Consider the following 27,581-nt stretch of genomic DNA (forward strand, 5'->3'; position numbering starts at 1 on the left):
TTACCCCAGCGAATATTGTATTATTATTAATAATAATAATCATTATAATGCATTACATTTATATACAGTACCGTTTTTCAAAGACGCTTTACAAAATGAACATGGTACAGAAACAAACCAAAAAACAACAGGAGATAAAAATATGTTTAGCCATTTTGCAACAGGTGAAACATAATACCGCAGCAATATGAAATGATGACTGGTGACGGAAAAAAATCTAACCAAAGAAAACAGGACTACCTCGACTGTGAAAGCTAAGTCTCTAAGTGATTTTATTCTGATGCACAAGAACTGAATTTTTGACACCAATCGGATCTACCGCATTACCTGAAGAAGATCTGAAATGTAGCCTATATTGGTCCGGTAACTAAGCGGGTATAAAAGCAATGCTGAATGACTCTCAACAAGCCTAGACACGGTGTTTCAGAGGCTGACATTTGTCTGATATATCTGAAGTGAGAAGAACATGTGTTGTTAAACATCGAATACACTCCTTTTTAAGTTTTCTCTAGGCCTATTGTAACAAACTTCTACAAGAAGTTTAACACTTAATATTTTTCATCAGTTGTCTGGATACAAAATGCGTTGATATCAAATCAGTGGAATCAAATCACTCATGTAGGCTTCAATGTGATATCGGTCAGTTAGCACCCATGGGAGACCACACAGACATGTTTGTATAATCATGCGTAAAGGCGTGTCCTTGGTAATAACAAAAAGTAAAATAACTGGCATGCAACAATAACTATATATTTTTTATAAAATATTGCCTAATCAGTCTCGCTTTTGGCTCCAACAGTTGTCTCAAACATATGTGGATCACAAGGTGAACTTTGCGAAGGCTAGCCTTGTGAAGTATCAGCTTCTGGTTTCGTCGTGGTGTATGGATTCAGTCACGTTACCACTCATGTTGCACAACTCGCCAAATAGGGCGAAAGCCCTATGGTCTATAATTAAACCCGGCACCTGAGACGTGGGATGTTCTAGAACATAGAGGATGGGAAAGCACCGCGTGCGCGGAGCCGGTATAAGAGCCGCTACGCTATGCAACTGGTTTGGCACCGATATCCCCCCTCGAGCAGGACAGATACAAAGTTTAGCCAGTAAGTATATGCTACATTGAGTCTTTGTGTGTCTGAACTGAAAAAAATCGTAAACAAAAGTAATAGGCTAAACAAAGGAAAGTAAACAAATCACAACAAACTGTTGCCACAAAGTTGAACTAATATCTATTTGATTAAATAGTGTTTTTGAAAATAAAATGATTAAAATATAATCGGTTCCTTCTGGTTGTTTTCATAAACTCCTGTTAGTTAGACTCCCCTTTTGATGCTGGCCTAATAAAAACTAATTGTTGTACGCTTTGAATATATCTCATTCCATAAATCTAGGTACCCCAGAGCTGCTTCTTTGCTTCTTGTGTGATTTAACGAAGATGGGTCTATAATGGTTTTACCACAAGAAACCCCCAAAGGAATACACCTGTTATCTTTCCCGTTACTGTGACACCAGAAGCCATATCATGAGGAGTATACATCTAAATCATAAACCCGGAAGGTATTACGGGTCACCTTTACATTACTACAGATTACATCACGGGGAGACAGAATTCAAGGTGAGACAAATGACGAAATACTGATATATATCTTAAGAAGGACCCATTATTTAGCTTATAGCCAATAAGTCATGTTGTTGTCAATGTTCCATGATATATTATTGTTTGCACCTCCACTCAGTGTCGAGTGATTTGCAGTTGTATCACCGGCTAAAGCGTCTCATATAGTTGTCTGCAAGTGGACTCTGATCAGAAATGAAAGAACGACCGTTAAGGAGTTTATTCTGTCCAAAATTAAATATTTTTATTTATTTTATCCTTGAATGATTTCTTAGATGAACGCCCAGACGCATATGAGTTTTTAGTTTTTTTAATCAGACCCAAACGGCCCATTTATTTTGATGTGAAAAATTGACTGGTTGGCCTACTAAGTGATTTATATTGGTCCTGTTTTCTTATTGTATAAAAATCCTTGATTCCTCATGCTCTTCAGGCAATGTATTTCCCAATACATTGCCCGTTGACCATCAAGGCACTGTCAGTGGTACAAACCTCTATAGGAATGAATGGAGTTTTGCATTATTTAAATTACAGCAATTACAAAATTATAATTTTTAGGCTGATGATTCTATATTGCTTTCGTTTTTAAATAAAAGATTTGCTAACATAATATTTAAATTCAGCCTTACACTGCAGGTGTCGGTAATATGAAACATCTGACCGCAATAAATGTAGCGCTTAATACGTGTGTTTCTATAACTTCTAAATTTGTATTAAAATGAAGCAGTGCGAAGGCTGTGCAGAGGCTTACACAGTAATTTAGTCTCAGATAGACCTTCATGTATATCATTGGTCGTACAGTAGCAATTAATATAATCAGAACGTGATCAGACCTTCACAAAATGTTATTCCAGGCAATGAACTTTACCTCCAATATGCTGATCGGTCACGGGATCGTTCTACTGGCGTGACATTAGACTCACGTGGCAACTGTCTCGTGGTTGGAGTCATACTTTTCCCCTAGAAACGACGTTTTTGTTATAAATACTTAATGTTAATTGATATGTTTTCATTTAATTGTGTTAGTAACACATTTATTTATATTTCTTGATGGATTTTACTTTCAAATATCTAGGAGATTTCAAGCACTGTAGTAACATAAACACTTTTTAGCAGTATAGTATAAACGTTATATTCTGTATATGATGTTTCTCTGCATAGTATGTTTTGCTTAGTTCAGATGGTTTGTGTGTGTCTGTGTGCACTCTGGTGACATGCCTGGTGACCTACTCCATTCACCTTAATGAAGTTGAATACCATCATATTAGCTGTCAGAAGCCAGACTGGGTTTCTGACTGTCATCCAAATACCCCCATGCCCAAGATCAGGTTCTATAGAAACAGCCAAGTCATAACTCAGCACCTTAACTAATGTCCTTTGCCCTTTTCAGCCTTGATGGTCTAAAAGCAAAGTGATAAATTAAGCTGATCACTTCTTATAAAATGCAACTGGATATAACCTAAGTTCTCAAAAGTAATAAAAGTTTCCAAGATTAGGGGACATTTTCCTTTGGCTAATTGTGAATTGTGGGGAGTGTCTTGTAAATCACGTCCGGAAAAATCATGTTATGTTTAAGGTTTTCTCTGACAATTTGCCTCACAATTTGTAGATATTGTGTTATAATGTAATGTTACAAAGTAATTACTGTATTCAAATTCAATTCATATTTGGAGTTGGGGATTTGGGCCCTCGCGACTCACTTGAGACAGAAAACATGTGACAGCCCTTACAGAATAGAGGGTTGGCAATCTTTTAATGAACCGCTCCTCCTTCCAACCCAAATATGGAAGAGCAGCCTTTATTCTTTGGTTATTTCCTGGTTACCAAGAAGCAGCTGTGTGACGTGGGAGCGCATGGGTCACATACCTCTTTGGGTTGCTTCTTTCCCTCACTGCATCTGCCTCCACCAAGCCTGAGAGCCTGATTGGCTGGTTAGTGAAAGGGTGTGTGATAGGCAGGGCACTTAGAGATCACAGCACCCCAGGCCCTATCTGTACAAGGTCTAATAATAGTCCCTAACATCCCAAGCATCTGACCTAAAAATATTTTCTCTCTCTCTCCCTCTCTCTCTATCGCTTTGTCTCTATCTCACACACTCACACACACGTGTAACTTAACTTCTTAAATCAGAAACATCAATGCTGATTAGCTGTAATAATCAGATTTTTACCAATCCTAACCCCAACCCCATTTCAAAACCCGGAACTAACTCCTAACCCCAAACTCTAACCCTAACCTGAATTTTATGTTTACCATAAGCCCGAAAATGACCTTTTTGAAAATGAAAACAAGGAAATTTTCCTATTAATTATATTTTCCTGATTTAAACAGAATTAATTGTATTTTCCTGATTTAATTATAAACATTGTAAAACCTATTAAGGCATATACACAAACACACACTTTGCTTTTTTTCTATCTTCTTGTTGACCTAACCCGGAAATTCATGTTCCCTATGTATCCCACTGTCTGTGGGTCCCTATATTTACACACACACACACACACACACACACACACACACACACACATGAGCAGAGCCATGGTGCCACCTGCCATCCACATGCCATCAGCTGGTCCTTGCCAGGCACTCCAAGAGCCCTACCCACTGGGCACAATCCATGTTGGAACATCGCTGGGTTGGTTGTTCACACTGTGGTAGAGACATTGAAATACCTGCAAGGCTGACATTACCCTCAGCGTGGAATAAATACTGGACACGTTTCTTAGAAGGAAATAGCTTATAAGAGTCACTTTCACCCTGAGCACCCAAATGTTATTCGGCATTCAGTGCTGTTTGCGACACTGGCCACACCCACTAGGCAATTGTTTACCAATACCGAGCTCCCACCAACCGAACCAACTGAACAGCCAACATGTCCGTTTGATTGGTTGCTGCCTACAAGTTCATTTTTGAGTGAACCATTTATGGTGGATTCAGTTAGACTAGAATAATGCTGTTCACTAATTTCAACACGCCATTCACACTAGAATAAATGTCCCTTATGTCAAAGTTGTTATATAGACAGGTGCTGTGGAATTACAGAGTAGTTACTACTAGATTATGGCTACTTTCATTGTTATCATTTGTGAGGTTTGCAGTTTACTATTCAATATACATCAGGAATTTCATACTATAATCTGTTTTTAAATGGTATGGATGATGATGTATGGCAGGATGATATAAAAATGATCTGTACTTCAGGTTGCCAATTTCACATTATGTTTGGTATCTGTGCATCAGTAGTGAATTGTCTGAAATGCATTCTTGTCATGCTGTTGGAATAAAGCTGTTTGAACCTTAGAATGAGCACAAAACACAGAAGATGGATTAAGTATTTTAAAGTGACAGACACAAATCCTTCCTCCCAGTGTGAATTGATATCTACAAAACAGGATTGATGAGTTAACCAGCTGATTTTGATAAGATAAACATTGAATGTGTTCTTAAAAGCACAGATGTTGATATATCCTAATGAACCAGAAAATCTTTAGTCATTTATATAGTTATTTATTAGGAACATTTCAAGCGAGCTGGGAAACTCATTGATGGTACTTTCTTGTATATACTTCTGATCTTCATGTGTTTCAACACTGGGAAGTCCAGTTTGTTTGGATGCAGTTCTTCTTAAATAAGGTTACATATGATTATATAAAATACAGTGCTTCTCTGCCTTTTTTATTTTAAATAAATTATGCCTTAAACTATTTACAGATGTTTTTTCCTTCTGGGCAGAGTATGCTACAGATGTTGCACTGTTGTCAAAATATTATTATTTACAAGTTTATACACAGATGTTCAGAGCTCCCTGGTCCTGCTGTGGAAAAAAAAAAGTGAAAGAACTATTAACATAACATAATCCACACTAGTTTACACTGAATAATAGCTTACTTAAAATATACCTTGAGGTAACAATAGAAGGTAAGTAAATAACTTATAAAATAAAGAATCACTAAGGGTAATTATTGCTGCAGTACCTTTATGCTATAAATATACTGTATCTCAGACATATTGTGTAGATATTTTACCTATAAAGCGGTTGAGCAGGTTGTTGTGTATGCTCTCATACACCTGGTTATATATCTCCTCTTTAGATTTCAAGCCATCAAGGTATTCTGAGGGGCAACATTTGTAAAAGTTGGTCAAGCATATATATATATATAAAATTATGAATATGTATTTTAATGACATAGGTACAGAACAAGATGCTAATAAAGTCCAGAGAGATTACTCTAGTTCACATACCTATACCATTACAGTTGTTCTCCATCTCCTTCCTGTGTTTCAGGTACATAGGCCAGACATGGCCTTCAAACAGACCAGGGGGGTCTGGGACTGTGTAGGTCCTTGTACTCCTTCTCCTTTTGCACTCTTCTTTTGGAATGGCAATGTAATAGCGTTGGTCGTAGACATCAAGAATATGCCTAAAGGATGACAGAAACAAACAAACAAAAAAGAATGCACACAGCATTATTTGAAAGAAAAACCTCTATAAACGTAATATAGTAAGTAAAGTTTGTAGGATAAGATTATCTTTAAAGTCCTTGAATTAAAATGTGTTTAGGGATACGTATCTAAATGTACATATTTAGTAGGAAAACCACATACTGGTAGTTGTAGAGGAGGAACCCCTCCACGATGAGAATGTGGATAGCGTTGTCGGGCTCCTGTTCCTCTGCTTTGGGCGTGACGCTGACTCCGTGGGATCGGGCAAACTTAACTGGGTTCTCCTGCCATCCCTTTATTGTGTTAACCATGGCCTCCATATCCAGGGATGTGATCACTGCAGAACATGGAATAGACCATACAAGCACACTTTACCACCAGAGAACACAGCAGCGCAGCCAGTGTACCTCAGAAACACACCAGACAGTTCTAGTGAAGACGTGGCATTCACAGAATCTTTAAGTATACACGTTTAAGTTAGGTTCTCGATTAAGAATCAGAATAACTTTGGAAAATGTCAATTAAAGGGAAAGAGTACATTACTCATTGTGTTTGTTTTCATTCCTACAGCGAATCCAACTCTTACCATCCCATTGTCTAAAGCCGTCCTCCCCGACTTCTATCTGATCGGGTTTCTGAAATAACAGTCACCAAGAAAACATTGCTGCAATCTCAGGGTGATAAGAAAAAGTTGTAACCAGTCAGGGCTGATCACACCCGGACATGAGCTAAGCTAATGACCACTTAGTGTCTTTATTAGTGGCAGGGTAACTGTCAAAGCTGACCTGCGCCCTCAGTGTATCCAAGCTAATGCAGATGGAGGCCCGGTTGAGATCGGGTATATTGAAATGGAAAATACTGACTTCCAAATTCCAACTCTAAATCCTGAATTGAAGTGGAACTGATTCCACCCATGCTGCTGACGCATGGCCTAACAGCTCAACATGGGGCGGGGTCATCAGCTGTACTGTACTGGAGGGAACGCAGTGTCATTGAGTCAGGGACATACTCAAATGGATCATTATGGGGGAATCAAAAGTATTTTGAAGCTAAATTCATGTAAATAGTGTTTGTGCACTAAAATGCTGTTCCACCATTCACAGGAATGTACTTGAAATTACGCAAATTAAATGGGAACATTCAACACTGAAGTGTCACCAGTATGTGGCCCAAGTGCATAAGTATTCAAGGGCAAATTAGCTTTGTTGGTAACCCTAACTAGAGAGGCTGTACTGTTCTCTGTATGGTTGATTTCGATCTGATAAACAGACATGATATTAAGTATCGACTATGGAGTTTGAAATTATTTTGCTAAAACAGACTGGTGGTTGCACTGCAAGCTTTCTAGGCCTTTATAAATTAAATGTGATGAAATGTATAGAGGCTTACCTTGAAGAAGTCATCCTGATGTATCACACAACAGTTGGGTAACGCCTGCATCAGTTTATTCGTAAGAGTGGTTTTCCCACCGTTTGTCACACTGGACAGAATACAGAAAAAAATATTATATTTTCTATAACTTTACCTGTAGCTAAAAATATGTGTCAGTTATATTATTAAAATATACAGAATTCAGAACAAGCTAGCATCAACTTTTCAACTATCTTTTATGTTCAGGCACAGAAATATGTTTTTTATTATCTGTATTAGGAAAAAAAATTCTTAAAATTCTGTCCTTTATAACCAACATTAAAAATAAATAAATAAATAAAAACAATAATAAATACATATTTTTGTTGTAATGTATGTTCGCTATGACTTACCCGCCAATGCCTATGATTAACTTCATGATGATGTCTTGGTCTGTGAGTAGCACGTTGGTGTTATCTGAAGGAAGGGAACCCCTATAAGCAACCTCCCTATCAAAAGATAGATATTTTTCTCTCCTTTCTTTTCTTTTCCTAACTAACAGAATGTTCCCTCCTTTTACTACTTCATTGATAGAGTATCTCAGACCGGCATATAAAGGATTCAGCATCGTGTCACTTTTCATGTCACACCTCGTGGCATTATACCATCCAATCACAATCACTTTCTCTGGCCAATAGGCTTCTGCTGTACTCCTGAACTTTTCCTAACTGCGCATGTACCTGATATGCATAATGTTCCAAGCTCCAATTTTCCACCTGTTCTTGGAACTCAGTCAGCATGCGTAGCATTCTCTCTCACACACACATACGCACACACATGCACACACAAAACCCGGACTAGCTCCTTGTACAGCATGTCAAATCATTCTCACCCGACACTGGAGCTCAACCCGCACCCCAAGGTCTCTAGTAGATAATAGAACAAATATCTCAGCACAATCAACCTTTTCTCCTGGGACGTCCCCATGGTTTCAGTTAGAACAGGGATGTACCCAAATCTTTGTTTGTGTCTATTGTATAAGTCAATAAAAAAAAATTTTGCTAATGTTTTCTTAAACAGTATCATAACATTAAATGTGATCTCTTTGGCCAATTATATTAACATTAAAACATTTTTACTGTTGTGTCCATAGCAAAACAAAGCTTTTTTATGTACAGTATTTTCAATATTTCAGAATGTTTATTCTACCTATCCAAATATGTGTGAGTGTACCTTTTATTGTTTTTCTGATTATGAGAATTACAAAATACACAACACAGCCCAGAAACAGAGGTTATTAGGCTGCAGTGAATGAGAGGCAGGTATTAATGAGCCCCTCTCCTTATCCAGAGATGAACTCCATTCTGCGCTGTCAATTATAATGACTCATAGTACAGCAGACCTAGATACAAATAGTCTACAGGCTTTTTGACTTATTTAAAATGTATTCATAAACTTTCTTATTAATTTAGTATCAGGTACCTCAACGCACAAGGCCAACTAAATCAATCCTACACTATGACCTACATGAAGAAACCAGAAGAAACCAATTAATTATATTTGTCTACCCGGGGCCGCTATCAATTTCAAACATAGTTGAGAGGGTAAAAATGTCTGTGCTTCAACAGCTTGGTGGTGGGGAAAGCCAGCTGGACTATATTTAGGAGCAGCGTTAGGCTGGTACAGACTGGTGTGGGTGGCGGGATCGGACTCAGTCGGGTGGTTCTGTGTCACACATCGTCCTAATGCAACCAAAGCTTTGTTGGAAGTCAAATGCAGTGGCATGGCGTCTACCCAGGGGACCACGTGGCCTTCATGTCTCTCCGCTTCCTGCCTGCGCGTGAATCTGTCTGACTGAACTAGATAGAATGTCTTGTCGACAAACTCAATCCAGTTCTTGAGCCCTAAAACTGTTTCAACTGACACAAGCCTTGACAGACCAAAAAGTGACCACTAAGCACAACATAACTGTGCTTAGTGGTCATACTTTTTGGTCTGTCAAGGCTGTGGCGTCGGACCGGGGGGAGAAAGGGCTACTAAGTATATAGGGCCCTAACGTGTAGAGGTCCCCTCAAATTTTTTTGAATCTTGATTAAAGTGGGGAGAGGCCCTCAGAGAGCGGAAAGAATTGTGTGCTATACCCCTGTATCGAGGTCCCAGAATTCAATGTGTTTGGCCTGTCAGTCCTGATGGAAAGGTTGGGCTTATTTTCCTAAATGGAAATTATCTGGATTTTTTTATTTTTTTTACAAAGATGCTAAACCTGTTTGTCTCATTTATATACTGAATATCAATAGTTCTTGAGACAGTGAAACACAGAAGCGAGGCGGTGTGGCAGTAAAAGCCTGCAACAGCAAGTGAACCCCGTTCTCTGGCGGAGAACTGTGTATGTAAACAGAAATCACGCCAGTGTTACCCACTCACCACACTCAGGCACAGGAGCTAGATCATTTACTCCTTGAAGTAACAACCTTATCAGTGGATGGTTATGGGTTGTTAGGCCCCTGGACTTTGGTTTGAGGCAGATCAGATAACATGGAAGTCTCATGTCTCTGATTCTATGTGAAACATCTGACGAGAGAACCGGTGGATACCCCAAATGACTCCCTGTCCCCCATGTAGTGCCCTACTTCAGACCAGCGCCCTATGGGACCTGTACCAATGTGTTGTACTGGAGATCAGGCTGTCATTTGGGGCACAGATGCAGTAGTGAGTTGTGGTAATAGGAGTTGATGGTTGACAGACAGACTCCACACCCTAATCCAGCGCTTGAAAAGCCTGTCCCTGGAGCACCTCACGCACAGTGTCATTTTGGCTGGAATAGGTACGAGAGATGGGCATTCCCAGTCTACGTACGAGAGATGGGCATTCCCAGTCTTTTTGTTGAGCTGGCTGAAAAACAATGCAAAACAATGCACATTCAAATTGATTACATCTTGCCTGTCCTGATTTGTTAGTTAATCTGCTGTTTTGTTAGTTAATCAGTAAAGATAGCCTGTCTTTATTGATTCTACGGTGCAGATATACAATCTTTTGTGAATACGTTTTAAAATTTATCTGCAAAGTAATCGTTGTTTGAACTTGAAAACTGAGGAAATATAGGAGCCAAATTCACTCCTTTGTTCATTATAAGAGCCAAATTCACTCCTTTGTTCATTATAAGAGCCAAATGAACTTCCTGCCCTAATCCTATACAGCCCTCAGGCTGATCAGTGTGATCTGATCATTTTATGATCTTGAGAGATGACAAGGAAGGAAATATTTTGATCTCAATCAAAACAATATTTGTTCAATGAGCATTAAATAAGGACTTTTTTCCTAAGGTTCACCTATGTCATCAACACGGCCTGGAGTAGCCCAATAAGGCTTGACCTAATCAGGAACAAAGTTTCAGCTCATACAGGCCTCAAAATATTTATTTCTACCATTAGTATCCTAATGAATTGGCCTCCTGTATGACACAGCGACCGTCTATTACATTTTTATGACTTAGTTGTCTTTGATGTCAGTGGTTATGGCGTCTCTACCACCGCAGGCTTCCATGAAGTGTGTATGTGCAAGAGATACACAACAATGTTATCATCAATAAAAGTAATAAAAGCTCTCTGTTTTCAGCTGCCATGCAATAAAAATACTCAATAATCTCACTAAATCTGTATTGCGACTGGAGAGACTAAACATTACAAGGACAAGGATCATTGAAACTATTTATTTTAATAGTATTTTGCATCCTACATATGTAACGTTAAAACTATGAAACCATCATACAGGGTTTTTATGTAGCCTGGGTACCAAGCTGCTTGTTTCATTGTTCCATTCCTTGCCACTGAAAACATAACATGATAAGGAGTAGAATCAGGTCAGGAACAGACTGGTAACCCAGCTTGTTATTAATCACATGTGATGATAAGGAAAACTGTAACCAGCATGCCATGTTACTAATAAACTTGTGAAAACATAACACTAGACAAACAAGTAACAGAGAATGCACATTTCATTTAAGTAGTTATTTACAGTAACAAGAGGATTGGACTCAACTTTCACACAGTACATTTGGTCAACCCAGACGATATTGCACATCATTTTCGTTGAGTGTTATTAGAAAATATTTGTAATTATTTGACCATAACACCAACATTATTACAACTACGTACATTTGACAGTAGACTGACTTCATATAGATTAATGAAGCCCCTGTAGAAGAACATATTAACCCATTTCACAGAGTTCATTAGGTAAACTGAGAGAGATCTGAACCACTACAGATACAGCTGTGTCATTAAACTCAAGCAGTGTGTCCTGTGGTGTGTCTGGGGTGTGTCTGTAATGTGTTTGTGGTGTGTTGTGTGGTGTGTTGTGTGGTGTGTCTGTTTTGTGTCTGTGGTGTGTCTGTGGTGTGTTGTGTGGTGTGTCTGTGGTGTGTTGTGTATCTGTGGTGTGTCTGTGGTGTGATTGTGGTGTGTCTGTGGTGTGTCTGTAGTATGTTGTGTGGTGAGTCTGTGTTGTGTGTCTGTGGTGTGTCTGTGGTGTGTTGTGTTGTGTGTCGGTGGTGTGTGTCCGTGGTGTGTCTGTGGTGTGTCTGTGGTGTGTGTCTGTGGTGTGTTGTGTGGTGTGTCTGTCTGTGGTGTGTCTGACTGTGGTGTGTGGTGTGTCTGTGGTGTGTCTGTCTTGTGTGTCTGTGGTGTGTCGGTGGTGTGTCTGTGTTGTGTGTCTGTGGTGTGTTGTGTGGTGTGTCGGTGGTGTGTTGGTGGTGTGTCTGTGGTGTGTTCGGTGGTGTGTCCTGGTGGTGTGTTGTGTGGTGTGTCTGTGTTGTGTGTCTGTGGTGTGTCGGTGGTGTGTCTGTGGTGTGTCTGTGGTGTGGTGTGTCGGTGGTGTGTCTGTGGTGTGTTGTGTGGTGTGTTTGTGGTGTGTCTGCACCAGCCTGGAAACTCAGTAAAGGTCTGAGGGGTGTTCAGACAGGGCTTCAGGTCTGCTCATGACATTGTATGGACCTTGCAACAAAGTGGTCCAAAATGTGGTCCAAGCTTATAAGGAACAATGCCCAAGTAATGTTCATGGTAGCTAACAACTGGACTTGGTAGCATTGCTTGAGGTCAGCAGTCAGTGGACTAAGTTGTGTAGGTTGACATGGAAAAGGCAGTCCACTATATGCCCAGCATTTCTCCTCAAGCCCTTCCAATTCAGCCAAATAAGATTTCAGTCTGTACTGATAGAGTACATGGCAAGCTCAGCAGAGAGTAGATTATTGTATTACCTGGAAGAAATAATCATTAACATCATCTATAGAATCTCACCACTGTCACCTCCATCACTACCTTCTCTTCTGTCACCACCACCTCCATCCCTACCATCACCTCCAGCCCGACCAACTCCATCACATCGTCATCTCAACCGCCTTCACCTCTTCCATCACCTCCACCATCTGTAGGTCTGCACGTTTCACTTTGTAATGTGTGTTTTGTGGCATTCAGCCCTGACAAATGATTCTTAATGGTTTCATTGAACCCAGGTATGCTTCCATGAGGTATGCTAACACTAGACACTCTTTAGATGATGTATTTAGTTTCCCTCTACCCCCTGTCCAGACAACTTTCCATTCCTTTGGGGTTGGGGGGGGGTTGGATACTTCTTTAGTATCAACATGTGGTCTGGAGTTGTGCTTTGCCCTGCTTTGCTATGTTTGCAAGGAAGTAAAAATAGCATAGAACGGTGGCGAGATTGCAGCGCCTAAAGAGAGGAGCAGATGTGGTTTATGTAACAGTTAGGTCCGTACCTCAATGTCAAGACCATGGGCAAGTGTTATATACTGAATATAATGGCTGGGATGTACTGCCTTGAAATGTGCTCCACCAGAGAAGGGCGTGATGCAGAATTGTCTTGCTGCTAAACAAAAGAAATCATCGTCCCAGCTGGCGAGGGTGGTTAGAACCATACCACAACCAAGTCTACACTCTGTTAACCGCCACTGTTCACTGTCCGCTGAGGCAGTCCAACTCCGGACCACACAAGCCCCTGGCGGCGGGGGTTCACACCTTGACCCTGCGGTTGTCTGTGCTCCTGTCCCCCTCTGCGGACCACGTCTGTCTAGCCTTTATCTCCTGCCGTCCTGTCGTAAAAAAAAGCAAAACAGAATAAAAAGATGATTATCTGTAACGGTGACAGTTCAAACATTAACACGTAAGAAGATAAGGGGCTCACCTTTCTGTGTGGGCGGCCGACGTGTTGTGGTGCTGCCCTTTTTCCTGCCTGTTGTGACCCAAGAGGAAGGTTACATTGAGATGAGTCCATGAAAACGACATGACACAGAAAGCCCTGTGTTGCCCTCCAACAAAAAAATGTGTCATTAAGACACCAAGACGCTGTGTCCTGCCCTGTTCACTGTTCGTATTCGTAACCTGTTTCTTACCGTTCCCTTTGTGCCGCCTTCTTCTCGTCATCATACCTAGAATAAGGAAGACAGTGTAGTTATGACTGTAATAATATATCTGTACTGTATATGTAGGCTATAAGGCACCAGGGGCTGTGGCCAAAAAAACAATTTGTGAAAAAAGGTTTCAGAATCAGACTTAATGTAGACTGCATACATGCAAACATGCATACATTTACCAGTGACCTTAGGTAAGTGATACACATTCTAACCCACTGCTTTACAGTCAGGTGATCAGTGCATGTGCCTCATTTGTGCCCCCTGGCGTCTGTGGTGACTTACTGCAGGACGCAGTCTGGGATCTGTATGTGGTCCATGGGGATCAGCTGGCTCAGTTCATTCAAGGTGTGGACATAACGGATCTTGTCCATGAACTTTACACTGAGGGGTGAAGAGTGAAAGATTGATACAGGTTGACATCGGGAAACCAAGAACGAAGGTCCTGTGTGACTGTGTCAGATGAAATACCAGTGGTGTTACTCGCGCCTGTCCGCGACAGATTGCAACCGATGAACACTGTTCTCTCTGTTCGTTATTTAGGTTTCCAGGTCAGCAAAGACAGGATGAGACTCTATCCTAAGGCTTCCCCTCCCAAGGCATCCCCGTGTGCACACATGATGATGATGATGATGGTGGGAAACAATGTCTTGCCTGATGAAGGGTCTTGAGATGGCCAGAACGGTACGGATGAACCAGGAGGGGTGAGCAATAACCAGCCGCTTCAGATTCTTCTTCAATCTGTAGAGGACAAGAAACATGATGTGCGCTCGTTGCCCTCCATGAGGCCTACGTTACACATTCACAAACGTGGACATAAACATGCCATAACACATGTACACGCATTGTTCAAACCTGCCACAACATTTAAAGGCATATCCTGTCGATTCATTTACCTCCTGTCAATCATGTGGTAGCACCGCCTTAGCCAGCTGATACCAGGCATCCTCCTACGCGGCGTCGCGCCGTTCAGATAGATGATCATGTAGTCCTCAGCCACTAATGACTCCAGGCTGCTGATCACATAGCTGGAGAGAAAACACCTGCCCGATTAAATCCACAGATATCACACAATGACAGAACAATGCTGGGCTTGAATGGCTTAGTGAAGGAGCGTAACACGTCAGGGATATTAAAGCTACGAAATTAAATTCAAGTGAAATAGCTTTTTAATCAAATGATATTCAAATGGTATACAAACAAAGTGGTGTGGGAAGATGCTATGGTGGTTGTGTGAATGTGAGTAGACTGCTGTTTGGCCAGCTCATTCTCCTAAAGAGATTATATCATCCACTATGATCTGTTTTTGAAATGCTTTTTTGTCATTTTAATGCTTTGGCCACATATGACTGTTTAAGTGAGGTGTGTTTTAACAAGTGAGATGTGTTTTAACAGTGGATTTATTTTTAACAGTAAGATGTGATTTAACAGTGAGTTATGATTTAACAGTGAGATGTGTTTTTAAAGTGAGGTATGTCTGGGCAATGAGACGTGTGTGTGTATGTGGGCGTTCCAATGAGACGTGTGTGTGTGTGTGTGTGGGCGTTCCAATGAGACGTGTGTGTGTGTGTGGGCGTTCCAATGAGACGTGTGTGTGTGTGTGGGCGTTCCAATGAGACGTGTGTGTGTGTGTGTGGGCGTTCCAATGAGACGTGTGTGTGTGGGTGTGGGCGTTCCAATGAGACGTGTGTGTGTGTGTGGGCGTTCCAATGAGACGTGTGTGTGTGGGTGTGGGCGTTCCAATGAGACGTGTGTGTGTGGGTGTTCTTACAAAAAGAGGTTCTCCATGATGTAAGTGTAGTCCTCACAGCTGCTTTCTGGCAAATAACAAGCAGCAAACACTATGATGGCATTCAGACCCTCACCATAGTACCCTGAGAGACAGAGAACAGAGAGAAGAAAAGGTGAAGGGAGAGAAAGAGATAGAGATAATATCTCACGCACACACACACACACACACACACACACACACACGCACACCCTGTTACTAACCTCCATGTGTAACCACCCTCAGGTACGGCCTGATGACAGCCATATCTATTCTCTGCTCCTGGTCTCCAATGACGACCGTCCTCCACAACCTCCCAGTCTCCTGCTCCCCTGTCTGACTTCCTGGTAGAGCCGTGGAATTGGCTATAGGAGTGTCGTCTGTAAGTAACGACGCATGTTTCCATGAACTGTATGTGCAATATATTTCATAATTGAGTATAAGAAGTATATTGATGCTTTTTGTTAGGCACGTCTGTTACCCACGGTCAGTAAATATTCTCTACAGTCTTCTCAGATTATACAATCAATATAGATAGTTGACTTTCTTTCACTGAAATTAAAACTTCTTAATTAACTTCAAAGGCGTTGATATGAAAGTCTGTTTGCCTGGAGTATTTCCTGTCTCTGAGCCATGCACGCTGCACGTCTGTGCCACCCCATCCCCCATACCATATAACCCCTGACCCATAACCCCTGTCTGACCTTCCCACTCCAGCTCGTTGCCGTTGTTAATGAACTCCAGGGAGTCATTGTCATCGGGCGTGTCCATATCGTCGACGTTAAAATCCTGGTCGTCAGGGGTACCCAGGAAGTCATCTGACAGGACGGAACTTTCGCTCTGGTCGAGGGATACATTCATGTCTGGGGCCAGTAGTTTACGACTCACACAGAGTCTGGAGGAATCGGCCAAGATGCTCAGGGTGGTGGGGGGATCTAGGAGAGGATGGAACTTTCACTTCTATTCTTAACTGTATTTTGGATGTGTTTTTAGATGAAAATGCTTTGTTGAAAGGGTTTTTGAAGGACAATATTAAATTATTTGTGGTATGTTCCACTTACTGGTCCTGTTATCAGTGAGTCCCGTGTCCTCAATGTCTCCATCTTCAGGTAGAGGCCTGTGTGTAGAGACAGTGAGGTTTGCCAAGAAATTATAATAATTGCCTATCAAATCCCTGTTATGTGTGGTAATGCTATTCCTAGTTCACACACTGTGGAGCTGGTCTTTATGTTCTCTGCTGATAGAGCTGCTGGAGTCAGAGAAGTTAACAACAGTTATTTTCATGTCCCTCCCTAACAGCGTGATGAGGCGTAAGGCAGTTTGAATACCATCTACACCCCCCTGCATGCCAGATGACATCCCATCCCAAACGCGGTACCCTCACCGCCCTGACACACAGATAACTGTTATTAGTTTGTAATAATGCTTGTGTCCTGAGCAACATAATCAATGGGGACAAATGTGATGTGGCCCTGGAGCTTAGCTGTGGCACAGAAATATAACCATAGGATGGCACAACACGCCCCCCCCCCTCCCACCCAAGGCTTAATAATAATAATACACTTATCTTCAGTGAAACTGGCCCCGCGTTTCATGTTTTACTTTATCAAACAGTTTTAAAATTAGAATTTGTTATTAAAAGGTAAGGTTTTAGGTGGTACATCCTCGTTTGTCCCTGGTTCCGTTATTTGTATGCTGAACACAACCCTTGTGCTCAAAGGTTATTAGTCATGTATAACTAAAACCTGATGTTTGTTTACACAGTAAAACCCTGAGGTAAAAAATGACGTAATCTGATTATGTAATGAGTGAGTGTACAAACACCTGCTGCCTGTTGTTTTCCTGCTGTTCTGTTACGAGACACAGAATTGGCCCCACTCTTTCCCTGCTCATCTCAATCATTATATAACAATTCAAGACAGTCTTCTTTTATAGTTAAAACGTTTTTATTATGAGAAACTCAGTGTATCCTTCAATTTGAGGTAACATTATATGTAATAATTTCTAAATGTTACATCAACCAAATCAGATATTTTTCTTCCACAAACCAATGGGATTTAGGGGAGCAGGGGGATTTAGATCTTGAATTTGGATGTTTACATGAAAACTTCTGCTGTCTAAGCCGACCTATTTCAGGAAGTACTATTTCTTGGAGAAATTTGTCACAGGAAATAACCACTGTTGTCTGGGGGTATTGGCAGTGGCCCAGTCTATGCCATGTTATCTGATGAGACCAACTTGTAGCCGTACCTGTAAATCACATTACACTATGTAAAGGATTTTCATTGGCTGATGCTTAAACTTAAATTTGAACACATTTCCAAATGTCAACTTAAATGAAGTATTTTAATGTCAGTTCAAAAGACTTATTGAAAATTGGAACTACAGAAAGGATAAATAAATGTATTGGATCTGAGTGAAGCCATCTGGGGACCATTGATGACCTGTAGTTCTTATGTTCTGACTGAAGACATCTTTAGCCAGATTTCTCCTGTTCTTGACCAAAAGCTGCCAATAGCAGGAGGAGATGATAAAGCTGGGGTCAATAACAAACCATTCACCCCACTTGTGTTTTGGAACAACCTGAGAAATGCTTATGGAGAAATGTGTAGTAACCACACTCTCATTCATAGATGAGAGCATGGCTGGAAAACACTATGCAGTGTTTGTCTACATTTAGATTCATTACAAATGTTCCCGTAAAACAACAACAGTATCTTATTTTTGGGGTTCTGATGAATGTTTGTTGAACTATTGGGATCTCCTTTTTCTCTTACATTTATTTATGTTAATTGGTTGGTATATCATTAATTTGAATGATACAAAACAGTGGATCTCAGCTTTTAAGTGAGTGAGTGTGTGTGCTTGCATTCAAAAATGTCTTAGCTTCCTTAAAAGGAAGAGAAGCTGCCTTGCCGCCATTTTGTAGGATCAGTGTTTTCATAAAAGCCATGTTTTACTATCTAAAATTGTCCCCAGGAATAAAATGAGCGACTTCCTCCATGTCCTGTCGTGGTGAGATCACCAGAGAAAAGGGTTTCCGCTGGTACCCAGCTTACAATACCTCCAAGGCATAGCTCTTTAGATTTTTTTATAATGGAGATCAAGCAAACTGTTCAAACCAAGTCACAAGGCAAGGAATGAACTGGGAGTATCTGGAACTGGGCTTGCCCACCAGGCAGCCAGATAAAACATCATTGGTATATTTTATGAGTTTGTTGCTGCCTACCGTTTCATGAATAGGAAAGGTTATAAGAGGAACCAAATGACCTGGAATCAAACATTATCCAAAATCCAGTTTACATTCATTTTATATTAAATACATAGGTGATGTTTTATTATTCAAAAATAATCAAATTAATTTAGGAATACAACGACACTGGGTGCATCGTCCACTGGCATTTACTGTCTGTTTCTGTAGCTGTGGTATTAGTGTAGCTGCCTCAGCCAAACAGAGGTATTAGTGTAGCTGCCTCAGCCAAACAGAGGTATTAGTGTAGCTGCCTCAGCCAAACAGAGGTATTAGTGTAGCTGCCTCAGCCAAACAGAGGTATTAGTGTAGCTGCCTCAGCCAAACAGAGGTATTAGTGTAGCTGCCTCAGCCAAACAGAGGTATTAGTGTAGCTGCCTCAGCCAAACAGAGGTATTAGTGTAGCTGCCTCAGCCAAACAGAGGTATTAGTGTAGCTGCCTTAGCCAAACAGAGGTACTAGTGTAGCTGCCTCAGCCAAACAGAGGTATTAGTGTAGCTGCTTCAGCCAAACAGAGGTATTAGTGTAGCTGCCTCAGCCAAACAGAGTTATTAGTGTAGCTGCCTCAGCCAAACAGAGGTATTAGTGTAGTTGTCCCAGAAAAACATGGTTATTGATTATCTTATCTTTTCTTTATAAATTGCTGTTCCACAGTAACTGGGTTGTTCTTCCTCCAGCCATATATTGTTGACTCCCTAATTTGATAATCTTACCAGGAAAATTCTTAGTTCCCCGTATTTCTGTGTTACCTGGGAAAGTCTTCATCCTGCCACTCATCCTTGACCTCCATGTTGTCCATGCGGGCTATGACATCCGATATGACCTCTGCCGTGCCCATCGTCCAACCAGGAGGCACGACTGGCCTGGGCACTAACCGAAACACTCACTAGCAGAGACACACATAACAAACAACACGTTCACTCAAACATTCTTCAAGTCACGATCAGGGTGACACAGAGAGGCATTTTTTCCCAACCAAGGTGCTAACTGGAGCCACTGTCAGCCAGAGAGAGAGAGAGAGAAACAAGGTTCTCACTGAGGACTGGATTCCCTGTGCGACATTCACGTTTGTGTAAGAAAAGGCTACCCTCTGAGCTCCAGTACTGTCAATCTTCTACACTACCTTTTCCAATCACATTCAGCTACGTTTCCATCTTCTGTCATTATGTCAGGTCTGTTGCTGGGCTGGGGGCCCCTAGTCAAATGGAGCACACCATGGAAATACGCTTGTGTTTGGAATGTAGCCTATGGTAACAACACATGAGTGCCACGAGCTGCATCACATTTTCCAATCTGCACTCTATGGATGGATTCACCTAACTTAAGCCTGATTTCACCAAGAGACACAGCTGATGTTCTCCTTCTACATGCATGACAAGTCTCAGCCAATGGAACATAACCTTGCATATTAAGTGTTCAAAATGGCAACCTATTCCCTATGTAGTATGTTACTTTTAACCACAGCCCCATGGGTTCAGTATGTTGAATTGGGCGGCATTTGAGAGGCCCACGTACACCCCATAATGTGTGATTATTGGTGGTTGTAGACCTGGGGTAAGTTATGCCAAATCAAACAGAGCGAAATTAAATGGGCCAAGGTGGCTCAAGCCACTGGACAGCACTGGACTGAAACCTAGTGTCATCAAAATCCAGGAACCATCAACTGTTTATACCTCGCAGAAATCATTGGTTATGGGAGCTAAAGGGGATTGGCCCATAAGTTATACTCATAACAGTGTTGTGTGTGAGTATGAAATAATTTTTAGTGTTAGAATAAGATGAGTCGAATATTAATCTAACACAGATACCCTTCCCTCATAACCCATGTAGCTAGCGAGCTAATTGAGGGAACATTGTGTTGTTTCAGACTAGACTGGATGTAATAGACAAGTGGTCATTATCTTTGTTTGTATTCAATGCAGTTTACAGCTTTTTACAATCACTTTGGCACTAATTTCAGAACCTTGATGTCATTTTTCTAAATAATAGACACAAAACTCACAACCAATGATCAAAATGCAAGTCTTTTAAAACTCAAACACTTTTTTCAATTGCTTGGATACAATACACATAAAACTAAGATAATTTGTTCATTTAACAAAAATCACCTGTTCAATATGACATAACATCAAAGCACTACTATTTCAAAAGACAATTCACACATTACATTTCTACATTACATTTCTATTCATTGAATTACAATGATACAACTATCAATTGATACAACTGCTCAAAGTGATAAGTAACTGTTGCATTACTCTTAATGCATAGTTGTATGGAAACCGACAAACAATATTCCATGTTTAGATCATGACAGTTTCAAAATAACTAGATTCATTGTCACCAATTAGCATGGAGCATGAACCAATTAGACTAGATTATCTATGGATGTAATATCTCATCATCATTCTTTATCATACACCATTTCTATGATCCCATGTACCACCTTTTCAGACTATTTACAGTATTGACAGTACTGCACTGTATGGATGCAGGCCCTTGTAATTGCTTGTCCAATCCTGCCAACTCGTTACTGATGACTGAGTTCACATTGTGGAGCGAGTATATAAAGAATTGATTGGGATCCACTTGCAACAGCATAGCGATAAGTAACACTGAGCCGGCAGGTGATCCAGGTCACAATAGGGGTCAAGCAGTGGTGGGAGGAAGACGAGGAAGACGTGTTGGTCAAAGGAATGGCAGGGGACAAGCACCCCTTCTGAGAGGCGGTCGTGGGCCTTGTTTGAGAGATGTGGGGGAACGTGGTAGAAGACAAGGCCACGGACCAAGACAGCGGCAGCAACAGCAAAGTGTGTCCAATGATGTTTGGCTAATGAAAACATCCACTGTGATGTAGATGAGAACCTGTGGCCAAATCCACAAGACAGTGTTGATGAAAATGTAGAAGTACAGTAATCACTGTAAGCAAGCAAGTTGAGGAACACTGCATTTGATGTTTTACAGTACTGTCTTTTATTTTCTATTTAGTAGCTAATTATTTTGCTTTGATTTGAATAAACCTATGTTGTGATTGTGCTGCATTGCTTTTCATCAATATATTTCAGATTTTGTTCAATGATTCCACTGTGTCTGTAATATTCTCTCTACTACTGTAGTACTTTTATAAGGAATGTATTTACATGTAGTACCATAATGAAACATGAATAACCTATTTTGTACTACAATATATAATGATTGTACAAACAATGACACAGTGAAACTATCGGTTGTTTGTGTGTGGTGATCTAAATTAACGTTTCAATGGTATTTCAAAAAATTTGTTTTGTGAAACAATGATTGTGCAAGTGCAAGATTTCTTTAAAGATATGAATGCACAATGCAATGTTTTGAACATTGGACAGCCTTTGTTACAAGTGATGACCATTTTGAGTTTTGTGTCAAGAGTTTTGAAAAATGACATCAAGGTTCTGAAATTAGTGATTGTAAAACACGGTAACTTGGAGCCCCGCCTCGCTGTACGTTGATCAGCTTATTCAAAGATGACAAATCTTTAACTCAGTAAGGACATTTCCATTGAACTAAATGGTCACTAAGGCCAACATGTACATTTTGTTGTTCTAGGCTTGTAAGCAATGTGCACAATAGCTTGGGGACAAAGAAAAGAGATGGAGTACAACGTCTGTCTCTATGTGTTTGTGTGTGTCTGTGTGTGTGTCGGTGTGTGTGTCTATTTGTGTGTGTGTGTCTGTTGTGTGTCTGTCCTGTGTGTGTGTGTGTGTGTGCGAGCCTGTGTGTGTGTCTGTTGTGTGTGGGGGTGTGTGTGTGCATGCGTGCCTGTATGTGTGTGTGTGTGTGTGTGCATGCGTGCCTGTGTGTATGTGTGTGTGTGTGTCTGTCCTGTGTGTGTGTGCATGCGTGCCTGTGTGTATGTGTGTGTGTGTCTGTCCTGTGTGTGTGTGCATGCGTGCCTGTATGTGTGTGTGTGTGTGTGTGCATGCGTGCCTGTGTGTATGTGTGTGTGTGTCTGTCCTGTGTGTGTGTGTGTGTGTGTGTGTGTGTGCGTGCATCTCTGTCCTGTGTGTGTGTCTGTCGGCAGTCAAGTCATTACAGTGCCCTAGCAGGAGCAGGAGTGGCCTGTACATACATTAACATGCAGACTCAGAGGGACATGTTGACCGCTGGAGGATTTACATATGGTGCATCCCAAATGACACCCTGTTCCCCATGAAGTTCACTAATCCTCACATACAGGGCCTGTGCTGCACGACTCAAAGGTAGTGAACTATATAAGGAATATGGTGCCATTTGGGTTATGCCTTCCATTTGGGTTATATTTCCAGATGGTGCAGAATAATTGTATAGCTCTTACACACACACACACACACACACACACACACACCACCTTTCACATGCCACCTACACTCCCTCCTGATTAGACACTCAAACACCCTGTAACAGACTTCTGCCGTGGGATCATGTGCTGGTCCCATTGATACAGAGAAAAATGTTAGGGAGTTTCAATCAGGACAAACTCAAAAGATTGCTTGTGTATTTTAATGATGGACACACCCTCAGTAGAGACACTGATAATATTATTGACTGCAGTTACCAGCCAGGCTATGGGAATGCATTCTGGGAAATGTTTACGGCTTCAAAATGATGCAGAAAACAATCTGTGCAACCACCACGGCTTTGGGGATGTGCTAGCCTACTTCTGGAAACACACAGGCTGCTTTGTCTCTATCCCAAATGACACCCCGCATAGTGGTCTACTTTAGACCAGAGTCCCAAGGGGGATAGGCTGGTATGTGGGACCAGTAGGAGAGAGATTGATGTGGTATTATCTTTTTTGCGTGGGAGGACTGTGTCTCATAATTCATGTGAATGATCCTCATCCTAGTTGTTGAAAAGAGAAATACATTTTCTCTGTAATTTGAACCAGATTAGCTTCATGTAATGAAGCATGAAAGGTCATCTGATCAATAGAGAATGGTTTCAGGACCCCACTCGTGCCCAAAACACAGAACAGCAACAGAACATTTAGAATACCATGGGGTTTAAGAATACTCACATTCAAAATGCATAAAAGGTGAATAAAAACTGAATGCAATGATGGCGAAATCATTTAATCCCTATATTGGATAGACAAGAGTACACAGACAACATATCAAATGTTGAAACAGAGAAATCATATTGTTTTTGGAAAAATACATGCCCATTTCGAATTTGATGCCAGTGATATGATTCAAAACATATCGCTGGGACAGGGGCATGTTTACCACTGTTTTGCATCACCTCTTCTTTTAACAATACCCTGTAATCGTTTGGGAACTGATTAGAACAATTGCTGTAGTTTTGAATGTGGAATGCTGTCCCATTCTAGCTTGATATATGATTGCAGCTGTGTGCAACAGTTTGGGGTCTCCTTTGTCATATTTTAGTTTCATAATGTGCCAAATATTTTCAATGGGTGACAGGTCTGGACTGCAGACAGGCCAGTTTAGCACCCAGACTCTTTTACTATGGAGCCATGCTGCAGAAAATGATTTGGCATTATTCTGCTGAAATAAGCAAGGCCTTCCCTGAAAAAGACATAATCTGGATGGCAGCATATGCTTCTCCAAAACCTGTATGTACTGTTCAGCTTTAATGGCGTCTTCACAGAAGTGCAAGACACCCACTCCATGTTCACTAATGCACCCCCATACCATCACGGAAACTGGCTTTTGCACTGTGCAATGATAACAAGCCGGATGGTCCCTCTCCTCTTTAGTCTGGAGGATGCAGCATCCATGATTTCGAAATGAAGTGCCGCCTGAGGGCCCGAAGGTCAAGGCCATATTGGTTTTCAGCCTTGTCCCTTGCGTACAGAGATTCCTCTGCATTCTCTGAATCTTTTAATGAGATGGTGTACCACAGATGATGAAATCCCCAAACTCTTTGCAATTTTACCTTGTGATACGTGATTCCAAAATGTTGGCACTATTTGCCTGCACAGTCTTTCACAGAGTGGTGAACCCCTCCCCATCTTTACTTCTGAAAGACTCATTCTCCCTGGTATTATCTTTTTATACCCAATCATGTTACTGACCTGTTGCCAGTTAACCTAATCATTTGTGAGATGTACCACCAGGTTTTGTTTTTTAGCATTACACAACTTTTCCAGTCTTTTGTTGCCCCTGTCCCAGCTTTTTTTTAAACGTGTTGCTGGCATCAAATTGTGGGCAAATATTTTTCAAGGAACAATATGATTTCTCAGTCATTTCTCATGTCGTCTTTGTACTATTTTCTATTGAATACAGGGTTTAAATGATTTGCACATCATTGCATTCTGTTTTAATGTGCATTTTACACAGCGTCCTAACCTCTTTGGAAACAAGTGTCCTAAATTCTGGGCACACTTCTCCTTGCCACCAACGTCTTCTCAGGGATGCCCATAATAGTCAGTAGGTAATAAATACTAGATAATGAGAAGAGTTAAAGCATGCATAACTTGCCTGCCAGTTTCTCAGCTCCAAAGCTTCACTTCCAGCCTCCAACTCCGGGTGTCATGTACAGAATCAGGCTCCCTGTGGCCCTGATGGGGGCTGGTACCAAATGCTGGCCCAACTGCTGAGAGTGGGCGAAACCTTGGAAGAGTCAGGGTACGAAACCAGAGTCAGTGTTTGTAACATAGAGTGTGGTTCAGCTTCCTCCTGCCAAACACCATTCGGTCAGATTTCCATTGAATTCAAGTCTGACAAAATGGGAAAAAAAGGATCCTTTCTAAATTCCTACGCTGTTCTTCCTATCCGTCTATGTCCCTTAATTTCTGACTGGCTTTCCTCTCCATCCTTTAGCAATTTCACGCACACAATGGAGCAGAAACACACGCGCCATCCGCAGCTGTAAAGCCCAGGCAGGCACTCTAATCCCGCTGTGACATCATGCCTGTGGATGTCGATGGGGGATTATGTAACACCACCTGCCTGATTTCCAAAGCATCTTCCTCTCCTTCCTCTTCCTCTGTCCTCTGTCTGAAACGCACACCTGTTTTTGAATTGTATTGTCTATTTTGTTTTGTCCTCTATCGGGTTTATTCCTGCCTATGCCCTAGATTTTATTCCTCACAAGCTGATAAAGATGAACGGTTCATGGCTGCTGTTCCCTGGCAAATAAAGCATCTCTCGCAATGCCCTCCTCTTTTAGTCTCTTTACAAACTCCTCCTCCCCATAATTCCACTCTCTACTCTCTCTATCTCAAACTGCAACTGCCATTGCCTCTCGCATCTCTTCTACCCATCCCCCTCTCCCTCCCTCTCCCTTTCCCCACCACTCCCCCTCTTCCCTCTCTCTCTTTTAGTGCAGCTGCATAGCACTCTGGGAAGTGTCAGGGAACAGAGACTTGCATAATTTCTTCTGGTGTGGTCCTGCTGAGTGGAGCAGTCATTGGTTTTCTGACCCTGTTATTGGCCTAGAGGGTAAGGTGAAATGCACTTTGTATTAGCAGCCCTTCATATAAAAAGGTGTCAAATTACCTGGCAAATACAATAGTATGTAATGTAGTGAAAACATAGTAGTTACATAGTGTAGGTATTAATAACCATGATAGGTAAGGTGTTCTGGGATCAGCTATTTACCAATAGGAACTAGGAATGTTTGAAAAAACTTGATAAAATATAATACAATATAATTGATTGTCCCCAAGGGGCATTTTTACTAGAGTCCTGCTGCTCCCATGTACAATAAATACATTAAACCAATTAAAGCATCATGCTTATTATAGTAAACCTTGATTTTCTTTGTAATCCTAACCCAAACCATAACCCTAACCTTAATCCCAGTGCTGTAATACCTAACCTTAACCCAAACCCTAACCTGAGCCCCAGAGCTGTGAGACGTAACCCTAACCAAACCTTAACCTGACATTTTGTGTTTCCTAACCACAGCCCAAACCTTAACCCTAACCTTAACCCCGGTGCTGTGAGATCTAACCTTAACCCTAACCCCAGTGCTGTGATGCCTAAAGTTAACGTAGCTTTAACGATACAATGCCTTTATAACATATTCTAGCGACCTTGCTATTGCTGTTACTCATCCGGCATCTCCATGTCTAGTGTGGGGCAGTGGGTAAGGCGACTACCTTCTCATCCAAACGTTGCCGATTCGAAACACAGGTCAATAGTTTTGTTAAAAAAATTTTCTTTCATAGCGTTCATAAATATCATATGTTTGTCTGGTGTTTGTAAGACATGTTACGTTTTAATAATTTCGTTATGTATCATAAGTTTTGGTGGCGCATTGTAATGTAACCTAACGTAACGTCACATATCATATGAAATCGGGATGCCATGGAAAATAGTCTACGTAGGTTCCTGAGACCAGGTTGCAACGTTATATGTATACATGAAACAGACGAGTGTGATAATAAAACTCTCAGATTTTACTCTACTATGCGATTCAGTTTTAATCACCTAGGCACTTGTGGTATTGACCCCCGCAACCTCACTGTGAGCTAATGTCTTAAAGGGAAAATAGGAAGACAGCATCACTTTACTCTTTGCACAGTGTTTTCGCCACATGTACGCACATTTCTTTGGGTTGGTATGGTTTTAGGAAGGACTTTGTGTTTTTAAAAGCTTTTTGTATTGAGTCTATTTCTGGATCCAGTCCTAAGTATTCAAGCAATGTGGAACAGTGAACTGTTGCTTTTCTCATGTCTTGTATGTCGAAAGACGTATACACACACACACACACACAAACCTGACTCACTTGCAACACTTCCAGGGTA

At 41.1% G+C, this 27,581-nt stretch overlaps 2 protein-coding genes and 1 non-coding gene across 6 annotated transcripts; 1 reads left to right on the forward strand and 2 right to left on the reverse strand.

Annotated features, from left to right (window-relative positions):
• The first annotated feature begins 203 nt into the window (after positions 1-203).
• On the forward strand, positions 204-16,408 carry LOC105022556. The gene is made up of 4 exons (XR_002196639.1): positions 204-1,103; positions 1,392-1,615; positions 15,847-15,982; positions 16,318-16,408. It is a non-coding gene; the product is annotated as a complexin 4c (transcript).
• LOC105022569 (nicotinamide riboside kinase 2-like) lies at positions 4,938-8,002 on the reverse strand. Of its 3 annotated transcripts, NM_001303890.1 has the most exon segments (8): positions 5,111-5,429; positions 5,641-5,644; positions 5,646-5,727; positions 5,858-6,036; positions 6,221-6,395; positions 6,645-6,693; positions 7,448-7,538; positions 7,822-7,994. In NM_001303890.1, coding segments are annotated over 7 exon segments (606 nt in total). In that variant the 5' UTR covers positions 7,848-7,994; the 3' UTR covers positions 5,111-5,429.
• LOC105022579 (caytaxin) lies at positions 12,274-26,656 on the reverse strand. 2 transcript variants are annotated; one of them, XM_010891128.3, is made up of 12 exons: positions 25,309-26,656; positions 19,600-19,736; positions 16,662-16,717; positions 16,305-16,535; positions 15,825-15,980; positions 15,604-15,706; positions 14,729-14,860; positions 14,487-14,573; positions 14,118-14,216; positions 13,815-13,850; positions 13,607-13,654; positions 12,274-13,514 (listed from the first exon to the last, which is right to left on the reverse strand). In XM_010891128.3, the coding sequence occupies exons 2-12, from the start codon at positions 19,686-19,688 to the stop codon at positions 13,493-13,495; spliced, it is 1,059 nt and encodes a 352-aa protein (XP_010889430.2). In that variant the 5' UTR covers positions 19,689-19,736; positions 25,309-26,656; the 3' UTR covers positions 12,274-13,492. The 2 variants fall into 2 exon arrangements, with proteins under 2 accessions (XP_010889430.2, XP_034147108.1); XM_034291217.1 differs by lacking the exon at positions 25,309-26,656 and having other exon boundaries at positions 19,600-22,544.
• Positions 26,657-27,581: the final 925 nt, after the last annotated feature.

This window comes from Esox lucius, chromosome 3 (assembly GCF_011004845.1).
Source record: "Esox lucius isolate fEsoLuc1 chromosome 3, fEsoLuc1.pri, whole genome shotgun sequence".
Classification (NCBI taxonomy): domain Eukaryota; kingdom Metazoa; phylum Chordata; class Actinopteri; order Esociformes; family Esocidae; genus Esox; species Esox lucius.

Bases quoted from the DNA above. Each gene is read 5' to 3' on its own strand.
- LOC105022569 (XM_034288416.1), bottom strand. From the start codon at position 7,847: ATGAAGTTAATCATAGGCATTGGCGG. The intron at 7,539-7,821 runs GTAAGTCATAGC...TATTCTGTCCAG, and splicing joins TTAATCATAGGCATTGGCGG to TGTGACAAACGGTGGGAAAA. The intron at 6,396-6,644 runs GTAAGAGTTGGA...CATGTTCTGCAG, and splicing joins CGGCTTTAGACAATGGGATG to TGATCACATCCCTGGATATG.
- LOC105022579 (XM_010891128.3), bottom strand. From the start codon at position 19,688: ATGGGCACGGCAGAGGTCATATCGGATGTCATAGCCCGCATGGACAAC. The intron at 16,536-16,661 runs GTAAGTGGAACA...ATCCTCTCCTAG, and splicing joins ACTCACTGATAACAGGACCA to ATCCCCCCACCACCCTGAGC. The intron at 13,515-13,606 runs GTGAGCCCCTTA...TTTTTACGACAG, and splicing joins TCGGCCGCCCACACAGAAAG to GACGGCAGGAGATAAAGGCT.